The sequence below is a fragment of the Aspergillus brasiliensis genome (assembly GCF_001889945.1).
Source record: "Aspergillus brasiliensis CBS 101740 unplaced genomic scaffold ASPBRscaffold_4, whole genome shotgun sequence".
NCBI classification, from domain to species: domain Eukaryota; kingdom Fungi; phylum Ascomycota; class Eurotiomycetes; order Eurotiales; family Aspergillaceae; genus Aspergillus; species Aspergillus brasiliensis.
The window spans coordinates 1152549-1174225 of record NW_027137445.1 but is presented as its reverse complement, the minus strand read 5'-3'; the positions used below and the strand labels follow the sequence as shown (position 1 = coordinate 1174225).

General features: G+C 50.9%; 5 protein-coding genes across 5 annotated transcripts; 3 read left to right on the top strand and 2 right to left on the bottom strand.

Moving 5' to 3' along the window:
* Positions 1 to 193: 193 nt before the first annotated feature.
* ASPBRDRAFT_122420 (DENN (AEX-3) domain protein) lies at positions 194 to 3128 on the bottom strand (the record flags this gene model as incomplete). Its single annotated transcript, XM_067617513.1, has 4 exons — positions 194 to 1312; positions 1366 to 1602; positions 1665 to 2684; positions 2748 to 3128. The coding sequence occupies 4 exons, from the start codon at positions 3126 to 3128 to the stop codon at positions 194 to 196; spliced, it is 2757 nt and encodes a 918-aa protein (XP_067480713.1).
* A 4751-nt stretch (positions 3129 to 7879) lies between these two features.
* On the bottom strand, positions 7880 to 13253 carry ASPBRDRAFT_73853 (ubiquitin-binding serine/threonine protein kinase VPS15). The gene is made up of 3 exons (XM_067629229.1): positions 12752 to 13253; positions 12574 to 12694; positions 7880 to 12524 (listed from the first exon to the last, which is right to left on the bottom strand). Exons 1-3 carry the CDS (start codon positions 12963 to 12965, stop codon positions 7991 to 7993), a joined length of 4869 nt encoding a protein of 1622 aa, XP_067480712.1. The 5' UTR covers positions 12966 to 13253; the 3' UTR covers positions 7880 to 7990.
* A 606-nt stretch (positions 13254 to 13859) lies between these two features.
* Positions 13860 to 15844, top strand: ASPBRDRAFT_504247 (uncharacterized protein). The gene is made up of 7 exons (XM_067626538.1): positions 13860 to 14019; positions 14086 to 14228; positions 14289 to 14426; positions 14489 to 15043; positions 15105 to 15385; positions 15519 to 15606; positions 15676 to 15844. Exons 2-7 carry the CDS (start codon positions 14107 to 14109, stop codon positions 15740 to 15742), a joined length of 1251 nt encoding a protein of 416 aa, XP_067480711.1. The 5' UTR covers positions 13860 to 14019; positions 14086 to 14106; the 3' UTR covers positions 15743 to 15844.
* Positions 15845 to 15910: 66 nt separating this feature from the next.
* ASPBRDRAFT_504200 (uncharacterized protein) lies at positions 15911 to 17770 on the top strand. Its single transcript, XM_067626537.1, has 8 exons — positions 15911 to 16079; positions 16137 to 16155; positions 16222 to 16236; positions 16348 to 16376; positions 16728 to 16803; positions 16892 to 16926; positions 16989 to 17052; positions 17121 to 17770. Exons 1-8 carry the CDS (start codon positions 16015 to 16017, stop codon positions 17583 to 17585), a joined length of 768 nt encoding a protein of 255 aa, XP_067480710.1. The 5' UTR covers positions 15911 to 16014; the 3' UTR covers positions 17586 to 17770.
* Positions 17771 to 19543: 1773 nt separating this feature from the next.
* Positions 19544 to 21100, top strand: ASPBRDRAFT_504110 (putative C2H2 finger domain protein (Ezf)). Its single transcript, XM_067626536.1, has 3 exons — positions 19544 to 20609; positions 20658 to 20731; positions 20785 to 21100. Exons 1-3 carry the CDS (start codon positions 19722 to 19724, stop codon positions 20888 to 20890), a joined length of 1068 nt encoding a protein of 355 aa, XP_067480709.1. The 5' UTR covers positions 19544 to 19721; the 3' UTR covers positions 20891 to 21100.
* Positions 21101 to 21677: the final 577 nt, after the last annotated feature.

The following is a 21677-nucleotide window of genomic DNA, read 5'->3' as shown; positions in this document are numbered from 1 at the left end:
AGAAACAGTGGGAATCTCCAAATGAATAAAGAAAAGGTGGGAATAACAGGGAAAGGTCGAAGAAATTCAAGGCAGATAAATCAATGCCAAAGAGTGGCCACAACTCGCTCTAATTCGGACAAGATGGTAGGAGCAGACGTCGCGTCAAAAGTCGTCGAAATCAAGCGTTGCATCGTCGTTCTAAAGAGACAATTCACGCAACCAGTCGGGAAGAGCCGGCCCGAATGAGGTCCTCGCTGGCCTGCTTGGACAGAGTGCCTGTCTCAGTGTGGTCATCAAGACCGTCGGTCTCATGAGCGCGCTCATCATCGTCCTCGACTATCCGGGTCGGGATCTCGCCAGGCCCATATTGTTGACTCGACCTCTCCGGGAACGTCGAGCTGCTGACCATCGACATTGATGTGCTGGACCGGTTGTGCACCAGGTCTGGAGTGGGAGGAACGCTAGAGCGCCGGTGATCTGGGTGCAGCGAGTGGTTGTCGCCGTCCCCCATCTCACTACCAGCCGGTGTCAAGTGCCCACGAGCCCCATCAATGGTTAGGCGGCTTCCATTTGGGGTTGCCTTGCCGGATGCAGGGAGGTCATCTTCCTCAGCATCCTGAGCTAGCTGTAGGCCTTCCACGGCGGCAGCACACTGCTCGCTGATGCTGCGGATGATGTCGGAAATAGCATCAGTCTTGTCACGCAGGTAGCGATCTGCAACATCAGTTATGCTAAGACGTGCAAGACGGTTGTGTCCTTTACCCATGCTCAGGAGGTGTTGCTCCAAGTCCGGGCTCACATTGTTGGCAACGCTCCTTGCGGAGATATTGGCACTCGAGCGTCGCGACGAGACAGCAGATTCTCTGGGAGTCTCAATACCCTGTCCGGTCTCCTTGGTCTCGACAGCGGCCTCGGCTTCGGGCAGCTCAGTCAGGTCGGTAGAGCTACCGATCGAACGAACAATGTGCTCCATGTGATGTGTCTGGCCATTAATAAGGCTGCGGAGACCCAGCACCACGCGTTGGGCCTCGTCGCGCTGCCGCGTGAGGGAGGCATTCGAGTGCTGCAAAGAAGCAAGCTCCTTCTGGTTGCGCTTTCTCTCGCGTTCGAGCTCTTCGGCAATTTCCTGCTGGAGCACCAAGGCTTCTAGAGCATCGTCGCGCTGCTTCTCCGTACCGGACAGGCGAAGAGAGAGGCGAGCCACATCGTCCTTCTGCTGATCGATGAGACCAGTAAGACGACGGTTCTCGCGCTTGTGGTTCTCAATCTTGACCTTGAGCTCAGATGTCTCCTTGGTGAGCGTCTCAGCGAAGGCCTGGAACTTGAGGAACTGCATGGGGTTAGTGTCCGAACTACAAACGAGACATACGGGGAGGAACAAACCTGTTGCTTCCAGGTCTCCAGCTCCTCAACCAAGAAGTTGTTGCGCTTGGTGACCTTGCTCAGCTCGGTGTCCATGCGACCCTTGAGGTTGATGAAATCTTGCCAAGCTTCCATCGCGTCGCGAGAGTACTGGTTCCTCTCACGCACGATTTCATTCAAATGGCGCATGGAAACCTTGGTCATGAGGGGCTTCTTGACGGAGCCGCCAAAGATGGCCTTCATGCCAGTATTACGTCCCTATCACAAAAGGCGTTAGTGGGAAAAGGTCATCCATGATTTGCATCCATAGGATCACTTACCAATTTCTCGCACACATGGTCCATAACATTCATCACAGCATCCTGGTTCCACCAAGAAGGATCCTGGACGCTCTCAACCTCACCCCGCATCACGATGATCTGCCCAGCGGGGATGAGCTTGCCACCGGCGTAGGCAGAACGGAGGTGGTTTGGAACACCCGAGGGTGAAACATCACCATTCAAGGCCTGGGTTAACCGGTTGATGAACTTGGTGCGCTGACCAGGGCTTAAAACATCGGGCGGGCTCGATGTCAGGACAAAATTGCGGTCCAGATCCACCACCAGGGCATCGGAGGGAGCGTTGAACAGCGTCCGGCATTCAGCCGTGACACCGAGAATGTACGGACCGGGTTCCTGAACCAAATCCTTGATGTGACGTGCGTGGACAACTGGGACATACAGGCCACTCCATTCGTAAATGCGAACGCAGTAACGGATGGTTTCCGCAGCCATGGTGAGCATGGCTGGGTAGTGACTGACGAAGATGATACGACGTGTCGGCGATACGGCAGCTTCCACAACACCCACCACATTAGGGATGGACAGGCAGGTGAAGAGGGGCCACATGGAGAAGTTCTGGAAGCCCGTCGGGGATGATGGGAACTGATAGCAGAGAGCGTAGTCCTTCATATCGATGCGAACCAGGTCGTTGAGGCGGGGCGCGGGAAAGCTCAGGATCCGCGAAACTTCCTCCGCGTGGAACAAGTTGGTGGCCTTGTTCCAATGAATCCACATGCCACGGAGGTAGTCGCCCAGCAGGTCGTACAGTGGGTAGCGGGAAAGGAAACTCAGGCAGTATGGGATCCAGTAAGTCTCCTCCGGGTTATCGTAGAAATCGGGTTCTGTTTTCTTGCGCAATTCGCGAATCGTTTCCGCACGCTTGTCGTCTGCCCGGGACCAGACTCGCAGGGCGATACCGTAAAGGGTGTGAGAAGAATCCTGCTGCAGAACAAAGGCATGATGGACGCAATGAGGCTGGTTCTTGCCGGTGCAGATCTCTACATCGTGAGGGAAACATGCCTATTACGGCCAGTCAGTTTTAACCATCATTCTGCCAGACGGCAGCGAGTTCAGAAAACATACCCTCATGGCCGAATGCAAGGACTTGGCGATTTCATTGTCCTGTTCCAGACGGGGACTGCTTCCCAGAATCTCCGGCAACCAAAACTGACCCACGGCTCCCTTCATATGACCAATCTTTCCCTGCGCTGGCGCGGGAGCCCGGACCCATTGGGAGGGTTCCCGACCAACACCGCAAACCATGTAGGCATGAGTGAGAGTCTTGGGGGTTCGCTGAGAAGCTTTCGTATTGGCTTGCGAAGGGATGGGTTGCGTAATGCGCGAGTGAAGCGAGGAGGTGCGACTAGGGACGACAAGCGAGTTCTCCCCTTGGTCGCGCGTTGACGGCCGGTCGCGAGTGGACGGACGGACGAAAGAGGTGTGGTCTCTCAGAGAATTACCCATGGTGGTGACGGGATTTGCCGTATTTTTTCAAGGGATTGACGGGGAGATATTATATTATGTACAGACGTGGGTTGCGTAATGATTACTTTTTCCCCTTTGGGATGCAGGCGGTCTCCGAACCTTGGTTCCGATGGTTGCGTTAGAACAGTAGTGAAATCACGACTGACTGTTGATTTTTTGCCGTTTTTCGTTTGCTTGCCAGATGTCTGGGTGGCAGGTCGATAGAACAGTAGCAATTCTAGAGGTCGACAACGGCGTGAGGGTGAAAGGAAGGACGGATATTAGAATAGGGGGGGTGTTGTTGCGACTAAAAAGAGGGAAACACAGCGGAGATGAGATCGGACGGATCGATCACAACTACTTCCGCGAACTCAATTGATGGGCATTTCTCACGCTCTACAGCACATCTCAGATTTGGAAAAATCTAATGATGAAGTGTGGAAGCGAGGAAAGTGACTCCCTTGAGTGGCGGCTGTGTTGATATCGAACGGTCCTGATCCTCGGAGGGGGAGGAGCTGGGATAAGGAATGGAAAAGAGGGAGAGGAGGAGGACAAAGGAGGGGAAAGAGGAAGGAAGAGAAAGAGGCGTGAGAGAAAGAAAGAGAGGGAGGGAGAGGGAGAAGAAGGGGAGAAAGAATAGGTTAGATTAGGTTAAGCCAGGTTAATTGGAACCGGACGGAGAGAGAAGGGGAAGAAATGGCCAAGCAGGGAGACAATCTTGACCATGAAGAGTTAAGGTGAAAAGAGGAAGCGGTTAGTAGAGGTTCGTCGACCACTAACGTTAAAGGGGGCAGAGAGGGACGGGTGGAGGTGGAGTGGAGAGCTGGGCCGACTAAGTATCGTTCGAGTACTCTTTTGCTGGGAGCACCACTTTAGAGATACTTATGAGTGACTTGCAGAGAGATAGAGGGAAGTCACAGCAGAACTTGTAGTTAATTGTCCTCGATATACGTATCACTGCCACTGCAATCATGGTAGACAACTTTCTACATCAGGATAATATTGATAGGACTCCAGGAGGAGTAAACTATCATCCTTACCGTCTGTTCTGTATTGGTTTTTTTGTTTTTTTTTTTTTTTTCCCTAGGCTGTTCCTGCGCCGGTGGGGAGGTATTTCTGCTAGTCAGGGACACACTCGTTGTTAGTCGCTCCATCACGGGTTGACCTCGTGCGGCCGCTCCCACCCGGACGGGCTACCACTTACCAATAATTCTTCTTCCCTGGAAAGTACCTCGTAATACTTGCACTTCCAGTCCGGCCTACTTCTGCTGCATCCCTGTCGCAGTCCTTGCGCCCCGTGCGGGGAGAAGAAGCTTGAACTCAGTGGATGGGTTGCGGTAGGTGAGAACGCAATAATTGTCATACTCATACCAACTATCAAGGAGAGGGGGTGCTCCCTTCCCTCCCCCTCCTATCAAGCTAAGAGTCTGACCATGCGACAGGCTAGTATCTAGTGAGAACGGTATCCCGGTTTAGAATCCCACCATAAAACTGTCTACTATTATCTATCTATCCATTGCTAGCATGAGACGGACGGCCCGAAAGTCTTTCTTCCCACGCGAGAATGGATCTTCCAGGCACCCTGCCAAAACTGTTGAAGACCGAGAAAATAGAGCGATAGGTGGCATAGAAAAAGAAAAGAAACGAGAGATCATGCCCAGAAGAGGATAAAAAGGCAAGGTACGGAGCAAAACCAGTCGCATTTGGCACGATGCGAAATGACAAATCCTCCACGGGAAGGTTCAGTTGAAAGTTAAACCTCTTAGTGCCGTGTCTGACCAGGGCATTGGCAGTCTTATTCTTGAGGTTGATCAGTAGTCAGGCACACACACCCCGGTCTCTGGTCGCGAATTCTTTGCTCTAACCACTACTCCGTACACCAGACCAGGATGTGACCACGCTTGCCTCCTCCGCGGTTTCAATCTGCCATGTTGTGTCCAACTGCAGTATACCGAACGTGGGACAAGGAAGAAAATCCCCCGGCTATGCAGCCAGGTTGGAAAGCCCTAAAAATGCTGTTTTCTCTGTACTGCAGCCCCTTATGAGCGTAATGATATCTCCGACGCGATAAATATAGCAAGAGCAGTAAGAAAACGGTGCAAAACCGGTGAACTAACTGGCGGGCACGGTCATCAGGGGTCTAAGACAAACGTCCCGGAATGGGAGATTACGGTTTCTCTGCCGGACTTCCCCTCCTCGTCAATTTATGAATGAGAGGTGATCGGTCCTTCTGGGCGCCAAACTCTATCGACAATTTGATTTCTGAGATACGGAGGAATGCAACGAGTCAACGACAGAGACCTCATTTACTTGGCTAGGCCCTATTGCTCTGTACTCCGACTGTTCGTGTCAGAACCGGATCAGCTATCCCTGCCTGCGCGTGGAAGATCATCATTTCAGGATGCGCAGTGGTTCGCTCTCGGACGCTAAGGCTCCAGGAATTAAAACTATCAACTAAGAGTGTACGGCAGAGACCACCTTAAGTGCGGTCTGGCTCATGTAAGACGGCAGTTAGGGGCTTGTACAAGTCGCACTCGCATAGATACTCGCATCGCTGACGACGTCCCTAACCGAAAATTTCCCCTGGAGCGGCTCAAGATGCACGCAAGCAGAACAGGAAAAGGCAATACAACCAGCCAAATATCTCGATCAAATAGAGTATACTAAATCAAACCCTCACAGCAATTTTGTTAACGAAGCCTCGGGATCTGGTTTTGTGGGCATAAGCTGTGGGTATTGCCCGGGATTTCCGGCAGTTCCCTTCTACCCCTATTGAAGTGTTTGTGTGTGTCTGCGTGATGCGACTGGAACGCATTGACACTCGACCCTCACTACTGCAGATTGTAATTCCGGTGTCATTCTCCAGAACGTCGCTAGATGCCCCCATCAGGTCCATCCGGTCGGTAAGCGACGCGTCTGTCTCACTCGCCCGCTGCTGGGTCCGATCCACCGATCGAGTCAGTCCGTCATTTACCCTGACAGTCATTCGTCCACCGGCTACCGGAATATCAGATTCAGTGCATGCATGGGAACGTCGATCTAGATCTTTCTTGAGAGGCAGGTTCATGATGGGAAGATCGGGATTATACAAGTCCGATGGACAGAATGCTGCGTCTACAGAAGCATCACCTGACTACCATATTATGGAGGACATACTTTTGAGGAGCAAGGCAACAGAAGGCAAGAAAAAATCAGAAACAAGATCACACACCGCCAAATCCTCGGTGATGGAATCTGGCCGAAGATGTCTACCTGTAACAAAAGCAAACCGCGATCGGGCCCTGCAGAAGCCAGATGGAGACTGGATACCGTCGCGGCATGAATCGTATTAATTTCACCATCCATGGTTCACCAACGGGACTCGGGATTCTCATCTCATGGTCCAGATCTAGCTGAACCAAACTATTCACCCGCTCAAACCCTTTGAACCCACTGCACGCACCATTATCAATCACAAAACTACAAGATAGGATTGTTTGCGCTCCAGTGCATGCCTCACTTTCGTATTTGGCAGGTTGACCTATCGACTGGTCACCTGTCTCTATCCGAGACTAGCAGTCGGTTAATGTATCCAATGCTCAATAATAGGGCCTGCCTTAGTTCAACATCGCCACTCATTTTTGGACCTTCAAGCTCACTGACATGAACACATAATCATTTTTGGAAGTTGGTTTCGGATGTATGGAATACTACGCCTTAGCAATGGTTCACCAGGACGAGTAATCACCTCCGTTTACCAGAATGCCCCATGCCGGGAATTTACACACCTTCGACGGCTCTCCGTCGAATCATCCCAACAACTTAAAGAGAGGATTGCCGGCACAATTCCTACAACTAATAGAAACAAGAGGAAAACCCATCAACAGCCAGGCCAAGCAACCCTCAATCCCAACTGTATCAATCAAATTAACCCGATATTAAATCCTACCAAGATGTCTCTCTCGGAGGGCAAAAACGAACAATGAAAGAAATTAACGCCAACCGCATTGGTCGCACACGGGTTTATTATTTTACTTGCCGATCGCGTTCTATTATCCGTAGCCTAGTGTTTCATCTTTTCCCACCCCCCATCAAGTTCGCTGTCCCACTTGATACTTCTAGTCTTCTACGAATCCTTTCGGCACTTCCTCGACTTCGTTCCATCTGTCTTATGTAGGTACCAGCTTTGACCATCGTGCCTAAGTTATGCATCTTGTGCAGTTGGTCTTGGTTATTCATATCAAACGTACCGAGAGTACGTAGTAGTATATATTATTGCTGATGCCACAGCTACAGAGATGACACCACCCCTAGTACTTAGTAAGTAGTAAACGTACCAGAATTTGAGAATAGAGAAAGTGGAACCTGGAGGGAAATTATCATAGATTAACTACTAGTTATATGAGCATGGCATTAACCCGACATGTCATATCACTACTTGTAACTAGGAGTTGGTATGGTAACTAGATAGTAGCCAACCAAGTATTCGCAGTTCCGCACACCAGCCGTTTGAACAGGGTTCTGAAGAAGGCAGAGACTGAGAGAGTTATTGGCTTTGACCGTTGACGCTAACTAGTTACTCCGTATGCATCGATAAATTAATTTAAGACATATCATAAGTCATATGATAACAGTTCACTAATACACCCCCTTAGTCCCCTTAGTTACTCCGTAGTACTTAAATAGTGGTGATAAATATGCCAAGTTGCGCTATTACTGGACTAATCTTCGGAGTTCGGACAGGTGCCGAATAGTTAGATAAGTAGTCTATGGCTTATTTGAAGTCGAGTGAAACGGTCCCAAATTAGATCTATCATAAGTAAATACTTATAACAATACTACTATTAGTTATACACATCGATGCTCCTTAGAGAGATAGACAATCACTGAAAAACGTAAACCATCCCCGCCCGATCAACACTCACGATCATCCCATAAGGGCTTCTCAGTAAGGCAATATCCTGAATAAAGTCCAGATGACTCTTCAATAACTGCTGTTGCTGCAAACTAATCACCGTGCTCCGGGGAAGACGACCACTTCCGCTCTTTTTGGCGTTGGCGGCGGAGGTCTTCTTATTGCCATTCTGGACTGGGTCGGGAGTTGCAAGGGAAGGAGTCGGGATGTGCTCTGATGTGATGACAAGGGACGGAATGGGTTGAGATACGTCATATCGTGGTTTACTGGTCACGGCGCCATCAGTGACAACTTCTAGCCCGCTGACAATAGTGGATAGTTCCGGTCGGGTCAGGTCCCAGAACCGGATCTTGCGGTCGCAGCCGCCTGAGATGATGAATCCACAGCGAGTGGTGTTGTCGCGACCGTCGTCGGGGGAGTCGAAGCCAAGTGCGAAGGCACCGATCCCTGCAGGGGTGCTGCCGGAAGAAGATGGGCCGGATGGGTGGTGGTGGTGATCTGTAGGGCCTGATGCCAGTCCTTCCATGGCGAACCGGCTGAGCATGCCTTCCGGTCGGCTGCCTTCGACGTGCCAAGGTTCGTAGTCTCGTGTACTGCTTGAGTATCCTCTGGTGATTTTGTGAGGGTCGGTATTGCCTGTGTTGGGCTGGTTTTGGCTGGTGACGCTGGGTGTGTCTACTCGGTACACTTCTCTGCAGCGGACTCTTTCAATGTCCCATACGGTGATTTCGTTGCCGTGGCTGCCGCTGCTTGAGACGCAGACCCATCGTCCACGGCCCTTAGTGGGATGGAGCTGGATCCTGTGGATAGCGCCGGACCCTGAAAGGCCCCAAGCTTTGAGCCGTACGCGGAAGCGGAGATCCCACAGGTCGAGTATGCCGTGGGAGGTGCCGATTAGGAGCCAGCTGCGCTTTCGATCGCAGCAGAGAGTTGTTGGCGTGCCGTGATGAACTGGGTTCTGTAAGGAGTACGCTGGAAGCATTGTTTTCATGTCTAGTGCCAGGACACGACAGGTGTTTGTGGCAACGAGAAGCGTGGACTGGCCCTCCAGACGGAAATGCTCCATCCAGATGGGGTACTCAACGGTTCCATCTTCAGCTGTTGGTAGCTGGTATTCGCGCACAAGTTGCAGCTTCCCATATCGGACAGTGCCGTTGGCAGTATGATAGTCCACTTTCACTGCATGGATACTGCCGTCAGTCGCGCCGGTGACGAAAGTGTGGGTGTTCTCGACAAAAGTCAATGCCTTTAACTTTGCGTCGGTGGAGTGTCGGTATGTCTGACGGGATCTCGGTGTAAGATTCTTCTCGAGACGAGTGGTATCCCAAATCTTAGCGGTGCCGTCGTCCGCAGCAGTGACGAAGAAGGCATGGTCTGGTGCCACAACTACGCGGTTCACAGGCCCGCTGTGTTCCCCGAAAACGGCGACGAGGCCTCCAGTCGGTTTCCACACCTTGTCGGGCTCTTGCCCATTGGCCTTCACAATCGGACGCCTTACGTCTATCTCTTTGACATAGGGCCCTAGATCAAAGAAATCGGTAGGATAATTTTCCGCAAACACGGAATCTAGTAGCTTGAGGACGACAGGATCATCGCCCGCATAGGAGTGATTGGCGTGGAACCTGGGCGCTCCCTGCTCAGGTGAGTTCTTATCATGCGGCACTGGGGATGGGGAAGATGACACTTCTGCTCGCTGAGATGGCAAGTCAACTTTCCCAAAAGCATTGGCCGAGCTTGTGCCGGTTTCTGCGTATGCCTTGGCAGAATCCTTGCGGTTAAGTAAACTCATAGCACTGGATTTCCGCTGCACACCAGCGGCCAGCTTCCTGATTGCAGGATTTTCCGCATCGGTAGGTGTCGATGAACTGTCTTGGCCGGGGCTCTCCCTACCTCCTGAGCCCCTACGTCCAGCATCTGAGCTAGGAGGGGACAATGGCCGCGATCCTGGCACTCCACCAGGTGATGATGCTATGGGTGAGGATACCGGCGAATTTTCCGCCCGGATGTTGTCCAAGGCACTCGGTCGTGGGATTGTCAGGGCGGCTCCTGGGTCTCTTTGACTCCGTGAGCGCATGTGCCTCCGGCGGGAATCGGGTCTGTTATCAATGGTCGTTGAAGCATCGAGTAAAGCATCCGTGATGGTGTGAAGCTTGCGCTCGTCGGATCTATCGTTTTCAGTCTTCCCGACAGAACTTCTGCGTGGCCTGATGTTCTGAGTCTTGTCAAAGAACACCGTTTGAGGAGTCACCCCGTGTTGCATTAGAGCAATGACATTGTTCAAAGAAGAGGGTCCGTTCTCCGAGTCTCTTGGTTGACGCATCGACACTCTCCATATGTACTCCCGAAGCGCTAGAAGTTTAGATTCATCATCATGGCTCATTCCCATATTTTTCAGACGGGCAATCCATTGTTCATCCTCCTCGTTCTTTGGCTGTAGGCTAGGATGGGTGGAGACTTTGTGTCCCAGTTTGGTGAGTGAGCTGTCAGTTCCATTCAAGATGAATATTCCATCACGACTTGCTGCTTTCCAGAAAATACCCTTTTCTGTCTTTGAAACCCAAACAAATGCTAGATCATATACGCCTCTTGACAGCGGCTTCTTGAGTGCATCGAGCATTTCTCCCTCGGAGAAATTAATTATCTCTGCTATCACAAAGGGCTGCACAAGAGGGGCGAGGATGCAATACTTATCGGCCACGGAGAGAAACTTGGTTGAACTGACTACAAGATGAACCGCTGCCTCACGGATCCAAGCGTTAGGATGCACGAGGAATCGGACAGTAATATGCAAAAGATCCCACGTGGTAGACCGTTGGAAAAGACCAATATCTGCCATCGCTGCTAGCGACCGAAGAACCCTCTCAACAACAAACTCCTCTGGATCTGTCATTGACTGAACCATCAAGGGCAGAATGTACTGCTCCAAACTCGTACTTCCAACGTATATCGCAACGCCGATGACCGCCTCAAAGAAGGCACACTTCAGGATCCAGTCCCGGTCATTCAGATACGTGTTTAGATGGCTCAAGACAACTTCGCTGGTTTTAAGGTTGCCAAAGAACACACAGAGGTCGGACACAGAGCCTAGGAAGGCGCGGCGGACCGAAGCATCGCTGTCGGTCAACAGTGATTTAGTGTGAGCCTCGAAATACTCGAGCAGGTCGACTCTCGCAACGTCATATAGATTGTGATAGGTAGCATCTTCTGTCCACCTAGGTTCAGATCCAGCCGGTATCAGAGCGGGCAAACGGGTGTCAGAACGCAGTGCCTGGATCATGTCCAGGAACCTAAGTGAAGATCGTGCCAGGGATGCAATACATGAAGCGTATGCAGCCCGAACCAGTGGACTCGGGTTCGAGTTGGCGCTAGGAACGAACGGTTGTAGCCTCGGGAAGATGTACTCGGAAAACAAGTATGCGTTGACCGGCGAAATCACATGGACCATTTCTAGTAATTGTGCAAGAGCACGTATAGCAGCGACCTTGACGGAATCTGCGCGGTCATTGAGAAGAATCATAATGTATGGAAGAACGCGATCCAATTTTGCCTCGTCGGACAATCTCTCAGCAAAGGCAAGGAGAATGTCACAAGCTTTGACCCGTGCAGACGATTTCGAAGTATTGCGCAGATTAGATACCACAAGCGTCAGGAAGACCAGCACACCGTCATCCGACTGAGCTGGAGATTTGGGAGTTGGTTGACCGTATTGTGGTAGGTCCAGTTGAACGGGGAAGGTATTGCCGGTCAGCCTGGAGGTAGTGCGACTAGAACCATCTGTTGAAGTCTTCGGTGTAGCCCCCAGAAAGTACGATATCTTATCGAAATCATGAAATACTCGTTCGATTCTCTCATCAGCCTCCCCTCTATTTGCTGACTCGGCCCCAACATGCGCTCTGCCCGATGATGGATCAGTCATGAGCGACATGTACTGGTGCAGAAAGCTGTAGAAGTAATCAGGGAACGCCTTGTTCTTCCAGAAGTTAAGATACTCTTCAGCCGAGTATCTGGACTCTGGCTCGAGCTGAATCATGTGGAGGATTAACGCGCGGATCTCAGGATCTTCAATCTTGGAGAGTTGGCCATGTTCTGGACTGTACTCTCCCTTGCGGTATTTGTAAATTTGGCTCAAGGTGAATATAGGCGACTCCAGAAAGAGCTCCGCGATAACGCAGCCCGCACTGAAAATGTCCATGGCCCAGTTGACTTCCCTACTGCCTGGTTCTTCGCCAGCCACAAGGAACCTTTCGGGCGCCAGATAGCAGGTGCGGCGTCCCGAAGTGTCGAAGTAGAACGAAAAATCAGCCGGATTGTCTTCAGGAAGAAATGTCGGCTTGAAAGACGAGGAAAAGTCGGATAGATAGAGCCAGTTCCACGAGGTGACCAAAACATTCTCCGTCTTGATATCGCCATGGAAGACATCCACCGAATGACAATCTCTCAGAGCACAGAGCAACTGAAAAGCGATCCATTTCTTTTCAATGTCTTCTGGAAAGGGACGGGTGCTGCATCATGTTAGGGAAAGTCCGCGGCCATTCTCAATGGATTACATACCTCATCCGGTCATAGAGAGAGCTATGTATGTATTGACGGACGAGATAACCGCCAGTACTGGTTTCCAATATCCTCTGATAGCTCAATGCATTTGGAACCTCAGACAATAACTTGCGCTCGCCTGCATTAGTTGTTAGATATCTTCCTCAATATTAGATTGAACGGTCATCGAACTTACGGATGATAGCCTTGATATATGGTTCCAGCTTCATGCTGGGGTAAGGCTTCATGATTACCTTAACAAAGACTAGTCCATTATGCTGCCTTGCTCGGATACTTTTCATGAATCGACCACCACCCATCGACTTTTCATAAAGCAGATCCGCAAGCTCGGGGACATCGATCCCAGCCGAACCCGCGGACAGGGTTGTGAGGGAGTAGCCTTGGCCCATGGTGTTGAAGCGCCTTCATCTCACGAGGCTGGGACTTTGTAGATCGAATTTGGCACCTGCCATTAAACTACTACAGAGGTAAACCGATCGACCGATCTACTGCGTTGGAACATCTCGGCATGAAGCTCAAGCGAATGATCGGGGGATGTCGCAGGATGAAGTCAGTCCAACGCGTCTGGAGGGGGCCCGATAATGCATATCAGTCACATGATACCGGGGAAGGCGGTGAGTCTGCAAACATTTCGGAGCCTGAAAAGAGGCCTCAGGGGAACTGAAGGGAGGTCTGCTGCCTCATGAAATGTGGAATTAGAAACAATCTTGAAGCTCAGCTTGAAGAATTTGAGATTATTAAACTACTGTACACCGGATAACAAGATCTTGAATCGATCGCGATTAGAAATCCGATTGTCTAAGAGCTTCTATTGTATCGTATCATTATCCGGACTGATCATTTGACAGGTGTCGCAGATCACCTCCGAGGAAACGGGAATCTCCTTCACATATCATCCAATTACCGCGATCAGTTTCATGTTTCAAGCCCTGGCATTGCAAGATCAGGCAGTGATGTGCTGGCAATTCCCCCATCTGATTTGGTGACTGCCATACAATGATGCGGTGCTAGAGTGTCGAAGCTTGTTTTGCCTGCCGGTTGGCACCAAGCACTGCGGCCAATCACAGCGCTGAGGACCCTCATAAAGAACATTGGCCCCATTATTGTGCTGATAGCGAGCTGTACAGCTAGCTGGTGCCTTTCACGCACTCATATTCAGCAACGTGCCTTATTCTGATCGCTTGCCAACTGCCTCTTAACTGCTTGGCGACGATCCACTTGTTCTTGACTTTCCTCCGTCGACGTCTCTGCTGGCAGGGCCTCGAATAACCTCAACCTTTCCTTGAGCCCCTGCTCGGATAGTCATTTAGTACCCGTCACTAGCTCCTAGGAACTAAAGTTAGCATCAGCTGGGACGTGGCTCACCGACAGATTATCGGACTCTGCACTCCTCCAGAGCAACGTTTCCTGCAGATATCAAGATCTCGTCTGGGACGTGTTCAGGTACTTTTTTTTGTGGCCTCTCCATATTCGTGTCTTATTGACATGACCCGCTGATCTCCTGTGCAGGGCAATTAAATTTCCCACCACATGGCTTCCCTGAGGCTGGAATCCTCTACTTCATCGATTGCACCTGCTGAACAGCCACCTTTCGACGTTCCTATTATTGATGACAATGAACCACTTGTTGATGTGGTTCGAAAATTACACAAGTACAGCTGGCCCGATCGTATCCATCCTCATCGTTAGCCTCGTTAACAGTTACCACTTAGCTATTTGATCGTCGCTATAAACGATGTCGCATGCACCTTTGAGGAACTTAGGTTTTCTCCTCATGGCCAAAGCCTCCGGTTGCTCCTGTACTCTTTGGCCGAAAACTCACACAATCCGTGTATAATCGCCGCATTGATGTGAGTAATTCCTATCAAGCCAGACTGTCCCGATGACTGGGTGGTAATAAATCATACCTTAGGATCTTGAAATGGCAGTTCACCAATGATGCTGAAACCGACTGGGGCTTAAATGAAAGCCGGGGATATGCCTGTGAATATGTTGCGTGGCAGTTCCTCTGTCATGTCAATCAGCGCGAAACCATCGAGTTCCTTCTCGAGGAACTGAAACCCCCAATGCCGAGCAGCATAGATATCTCACAGGCAGAAAGAGGCACATCTGGGTTTGCGACGATGACCGGCGAGGCTTATTCGCATGAGGACGAAAGGACGCCTCTATTATTTAGCTCGTCATCCTCGCTTTATCGATTTTTTGGCGGCAAGAGGCGTGCAGGAAGTTCGCTTGACATTAATGAGCCAGGGTCCAATATGTCTGCAAGTGACGCATATGAGCTTGAAAAGCTATCAAGGTTCTTTGGGCTGAATGCACTCGAGATAGCGACAATCGCACAAGCGAAAAGGTTTCTGAGCCAGAAGGTAGTTCAGAAAGTGATAGACAACATCTGGAACGGTCAGATTGTTTTCTGGGACTCCTTAAGCGTGCATTCGAAAAAGAAACCCCAATTCTTCAATAAAAGGTGACTCACCCGTGTTCCACTTGGCCTAGGTGCCATATGCTAAACCCTACGTGTCTGGCAGAACCGCCGATCCATACTCAAGATTGAGAGTGCCAGTGTATCGGAAGGCCTTCGAAGCTGCCTTCTTTGTCTCATTTCTGTTCCTCTATTATGCGGTATTAGTTGAGAGGAAGCCTACCGGCATAGGCATCTTTGAGACCATGATGTACATCTGGATCGCTGCCTTTGCATATGACGAAGTCAGCGGAATGGCTGATGCGGGAATGCTCTTCTACCAGATGGACTTTTGGAGCGCTTGGAATATGGGCATCATTGGCACAGGACTTGCCTTTGTCATTACCAGTGAGTCATTTGCACTATACCACTTATCAGCCTTGCCCACACTCAGCTCGTTCAGCTGGACTTGTTTCCTCCGCAGCTGGGCTCACTAGCGGGTCGGAGTATGGTTCGATCGTTGACTTACACAACCATCCAGGGATTATTGGACTAGCCAAACAAAGTGATTACATCACAGATCTGTCGTTTGACATTCTTTCCCTGGAGGCATTGTTTCTAGTTCCAAGGTAAGACTAAGCCCCCCTGCTCCGACGATCCTGATACCTGTTTCAAGTTCTGACACGAGAGCTGAACAGGATCTGCTCCCTTGTGAGCTTGAACTCCTATTTTGGAAGTCTGGTAAGGCAAACCATGCAGCCGTAGACCCGGAAGAACCCTGTTCTGGAAGCCACGTTGACAGATTTGACGCACAGATCCCGGTTCTCAAGGAGATGGTATAGTTTCTCCGCTCGCCCAGACTGTGGCAGGTGGCGAAAGATGCTGATAAGGGGTTCTAGACAAAAGCGTTTTTTCGATTTATTCCGATAGTCGTAGTGCTGTATCTTGGTAGGTGATCCCGATGAGGCATAGGACAAGGCCGACAAAGACCAACGCGCGGTAAATGTGCATCTGCAGGGTTCCTGACCACCTTCACGATGCTCGCCCGTGACCGCCTCTCTCTGCGGCAAATGTCATGGATTTTGGTGAAAGTGTTCTTTGGGTATGGCGGTGAAAATGCCCCCTCATCGACCGCTAGTTGACTGACAGAGCGAGGCAGATCGAATGTGCTGGGCTTCGTGCGTGGTTCCCAATCCGGTAACATGTGTTCTTCAAACTGACGGTGGCTGAAATGATTGGAAAAGGACGTCGCTCACGATGTGAGTCTAATGCAGCAGCGCGGCCGCCATGCAGCCCAAACCCGAATTTCCAGGGGTCTTGCAGAATCGGTTGGCTCTCGTGGAAAGTTTTACTGACACGCTAATTCTTAGATTTCCCCGATCTTTGGCTACGGTCTGATGTGAGTGTTTCTCCAATCCCCAGTCCTCGACTGCGCCACAGGCTCCATGAGATGTGTCGGTCGCATACACTTTTGGTCACGTTGGACCGTTTCCAGCTGTCCTACGACTGCGATAACCAGCCATGGACTCCCCTTCTCCCTCTCATGCTTCTGTGGAAATTGAGGCGATGCGTCCCAGGTTCTAGAGGCTGGAGACCCGGTGCCGCCCGGAAACACATGGCGTCAAATCGGTCGCGGCGCAGGATCATATTGAAGCCTCGCGTGGTCTCGCAAATGGCGGCATTCGGACGATCATCCCGGGATAATAATTTCGGTGCTCACAGGAAAGTGGCTGATTGGTATGACCGACAGGTTGATTTTCGTTTCGATGACCAACCTTCTCTTGATCTCGTCGTTGGTCAGTCTGATGAGCATGAGTCTGGAAGGGGTAAGTAGCCCCCCTCTCCAACATGTTGTGTTATGTTATTGTACATGAGCCATGCTAATGTGTCTACCCAACCGTGCCCCTTGTGCAGGTCATGGCGCATGCCCGGGAAGAGTATCTCTTTCAGTATGTGTCATGCTACTTTCCTTCGGCCCTATGGCCCTTCCCACTGATGTGTGTGGCAATAGGCTGTCTATCTACGTTCTCGAGAGCAGTAATTCTCGGAGATTGACGTATTTCATGCCCCCCTTGGTCAGTTGTCGGCCCCTGCATGACTGGATTGGGCTGTGTGTCTGACAGCAGCGATGACTCCACGATAGAACCTCATCCCCCTCCTCTGTATTCGCCCCATGAGGCTCTTCTTATCTGCAGAGCACATCCGCCGGGTGCGCATCGTTCTGCTCCGGGCCACCCACCTCCCGTTTGTTGCCCTGATCTGGGCCTATGAATCTAGCCGCCGCTACGTCTCTCGGGGAAATAGCCAATTTCCACCAACTGCCACGACAACCGGAAGCAGTCGACCAACATCTTCCATCCAGATGGGGTTCCCTTTCTCCACGCACCATGCCCCGCTCCATGCCTCCTCCGCACTCGACGGGCGTTCGTGGGCAACCAGCCGGCCCAAGGAACGGTCTAACCCGGGTCAGCATCCCGAAACGCGCGGACCAATTCCGGGCCAGGGTGGTCGTGGTGACACCGCGGATATGATCGACGAAGTGGAACGGTTGCGCACTCAGGTGGATCGAGTGGCTGCCCGGATGGCCTTTCACCAGCGAAGCCAGTGAGGGCACTTACAGCAAGTCGAAATAGACGTCAGAAACTGGAATATTACGGGTGCAGGGCAGAAGGATCGAGGGGGGAAGGAGGGGGGAACCACAGCGGAAGGATGGTATACACACGCACCTGGGCGCCAGGGCCGGTGCCAGAGCCTAAAGCTTTAGCGTGAGCACCGGCCAGTGACCATTTCGAAAGTCGGAGGTTCGGAGTACAACGGAGACCCGCCAGCGACGAACAACTTCTTTGTACGGAGGGCACTGGGTGATTGTCGTGGGTAATTTGTCATTCTGTTATAGTTCTTCAGCGATAATTTTTTTCTCTGTTTTTATTTCTCTTCTCTCTCTTCACAGATAGAACATAAATTAGATTTCAGAATGTTACATAGATGGTGCTATAGTTCTAAAAAACCCGTGTAAGGGTATTTGTTCGAAACAGGAAAAATAACAACAAAGAACGAGCAGACTAATCATACAAGAACGAATCCAACAAGGAAAATCCTAGGGAAAAGAAAAATTCAAAATAATCGTCCCAGGGGAATACTGAATGATACCGAATGATACCATAAGTGAGCGGTACGAAGTAACAGGGAAACCGGGCCACTGCCATGGTCGTGGGTTGCCAGAGGGTGTCTCTAGTACCATACTACGGTTTGGTACTGACCAGGATTAGGGCCGGGGAGCCCCTCTTCTGCCCTGCCCAGTTCAGTCCAAGCCAGTCACAGTCAGTCTCTCTCCCTCCCGTTACTGGCTTAACCACCGAACTGCCTGCTTCTCATTCTCCTCTTCCTCCTCTCCTCCTCTCGCTAACTTGTTAGTCCTACTACTATACTCCCGTCCCGCGCAGCAACAATATCAACCACCATAATCACAACATCCACCCCTCTCACTTCCACACTCTCTCTGACACCCAGGACCCATTTCACTGAGGCTCTGGTGCACCGCAGTACCTGACTGGATATTATTTTTGGCTTATGCATACTACTTCGCCGGTAATGAGGCAGTGTTGCCAACCGGCCTTCTTTGGCGACACGCACTGCAATGCTGCTTCGCCAAGCTAGGTACCAGACTGTCGGGTCCAACTATTCCCGTTTCATTAAGAGCAGAAAAGCAAGAGAAAAGGGAAAAAAAAAGCGCGCTGCTCCAACCGACTGTTGCTGATCAGGAAGCCAGGCATTCCCCCCCGTCGATGCTGCCAATAATTCAGCCGCTATTGTTGCCCGTCCTGTCCCCAGCGCCATGCTTGTTGTCCCAGGAGGCACTGCATCCCCTAACCTAACGGGGTCTCCTACACACACACCCCCCACACTACACACTCACAATTACCACTACTATCTGGTTCCCTATTTTTCTCTCTACTTTGTACCATTCAGATGTCATGATTTCCTGGCTGATGGATCTTCTGGGTCCCGGTCATGTCCGCTAGGCGACAAATGACGGCGTCGTCCGGTGTGAATCAAACCATGCACCATCCACACCCACCCCCCTCCTCTCTCTCCCTCTCGCTCCTCGCGACAGGGTACAGCGCCGACTGACACCTTGGCCTGATCACACCCTTCCGGCGCTAAATTCTTGCGCATGGCATCTAATTGACGCGCCTATCTGAATAATGTTGCAGACCCAGGCTGCAGTCCACTTGGACCGGGTTGTTCCAGCTAGGTTCGCTCTGAATTCTTCCCCATCCATGCAGCAACGTCCCGTCAATTCTGCCTTGTCTGATGAGGCGTCAAACCTGTTGCTCATCTCTCTCTCTTCTCTTTACCTGTGCCCCATGCAGCGGATGCTGTACTCCAATCATCATATGGCATCCCTCGAGATATTTTTTTCAGCTGCTGTTCAGGGTTCGCCACTTATTCTCATCTCCTAGCAGCGTCGCCGTTGAGACTTTTCTACTTATATACACTGCAAATAACTTCCTCACTCTCGTTTGAATTGCATCTAGTCATCAATATTGTTGCCTTCCCCCCAGTTCTTCCCCCAGTTGCAGTCTCAGGCATCGTGGGAGTTCTGTGAACATAAAAGCGATCCTTCGACCCAGAAACCATCACGAATCATTCTTCTCCTGGTTGCAGTTTTCCCGAAAAATTCTTTATTCTTCTTCACCCTTCTCTAATCTCGTCCTGTTTATGATTAAATCTTAATTTCGTCATGAATTGTACACCTACCTCGTTCCCATCCTCTCCCGTGGCTCACTCCGCGCGGGATGACCAAAGGTTACTCAAAGCTTCTCCGGCCGCCTACCCATCCCCAACGGCTATTCCTCTCGATAGATACGATTTCCAGCCGTTGTCCGGGCTAGGAATCTCCAATTGTGGAACAAGATCCCCTTCAAGCCAGATCAGACTCTACCCCTGTCCAGAGCAATATGCACTTTCAACGAGCAACTGGTCCGATCCAATAACGCATTCCCCGAACGTCCTCGAAACACCCCCAGACGCCAGTCAGTTCCCGCCCAGTGCGCACTACGAGCCATTCGGTAACCATGCAGAAATCTCAGTTTCACCCAGTTACAGCCCCGTCATGGATTTTGGTGCGATGCATGAGGAAATACCTCGGTTCTGGCCTAACACTCCTACCTCCGAAACCATGGCAGCGTCCGAAGGGTGGTCCAATGTCCAGGATCCGATAGAGGACGTTTGGGAATCATCTTTCCTGGATGATTCCACTAATACAATGGTCTCCAGGATGCCGGAGATACCTCGGCTTCAGATCAGCACCGCGTATCTCCATCCTCAACGACCCGATAACACCCTTACTGAGCTGGACCCGAACCAAAGTGTCGCGCCGGATTTGATACCTGATGAGGCAATTTCGAAGTGGATCGAGAATGTTAGCGAATCGCCTCACGCAGAACAATCCAAGATACCGTCAGCCAGTGGTTTAGAATGTCCCACGTGTGGTGTCCGCTTCACACGACGTTCTAACTGTAAAGAGCATATGAAAAGCCATGACCCTAGCTACGTAAGACCACATCCGTGCGAGACTTGCGGGCGGGAGTTTAGGCGGAGGACAGACCTGAAGAGACACGTAGATAGTGTAAGTAAAACCGCTTAGAGCCAGGTTCATTACTAATAAGACGTACAGATCCATCGGGGAATACGCAAATATGGATGTGAAAAGTGTGGTCGGCGCTACAGTCGGCAGGACACCTTGTCAAGGTACATTAATCTGATCAAACCCCCAGTGAAACAACGAACTCACTCTGCTACAGACATCAGGCGGACGGCTGCGATGGGAGAGTCCGGAAGACACGAGCCCCCCGAAACGAGACAGAGGCACCATACCCCACTCACGACTATTACGCTTCACCACACTAAACAATTGAGGTTCCTTTGACGGTTTATTTGCCTGCTCGAGGCCATGCATGCGTTGATCGCAGCAGGCCATGAACGACACGGCTGCATATTTTGGGAGAGGATCCACTGTATATTTGAAAGCATGACTACCCATGTATATTTTGTGTTTTCTTTTGTATAAGCGCAGGGAGGCAGTTTGTTTTTGATTTGTCTTTTTGTTTTTCACATCATGGAGGCCATGTCGATTTTTTTGGTTTTGCATATTTTTGGAATATGGCTAGAGCTCCCTCATAGCCCGAAGGCGGCTTATAGAAATCAAGCAACGCATGGCAGGTCCATGCCTTTCGTTTAACAAACTTTAGCCGCCACTACTGCCTCATCTGTCCTATGCACTATTCCGATGAACTTTGCAAATTGTCTACAACTTGCTCCGGTGGACCATGAAGTGGGCCACATGTCTTGTTCGGTCCACCCAACAGCGGCCGGCTTTCATGCCGTATGGCCAGAGGAAGCTCACGGGGGAAAATTGCAGAGAAATCCAGATTGCTGGCTCTTGCAAAATAAAGCCTCACTTTCAAGACCATCGGAACCACTTCCCAATTCCTTCATGGTCCGAATCTGCTACAGGACCAGTGTCGGAAAAGATGGGCCCCGAAAGAGGAGCTACTAGGCCGGCTGTTCCATTATTCATTCACGTCATCCTATGCCATGTCGCTATCTATGAGGGACTACCCAATGGCGCGTCAGTACCGACGAATATTATCGCCGTGTTAGGCGTTAGCCGTGGGGGGGCAAAGTACGAAGTGCA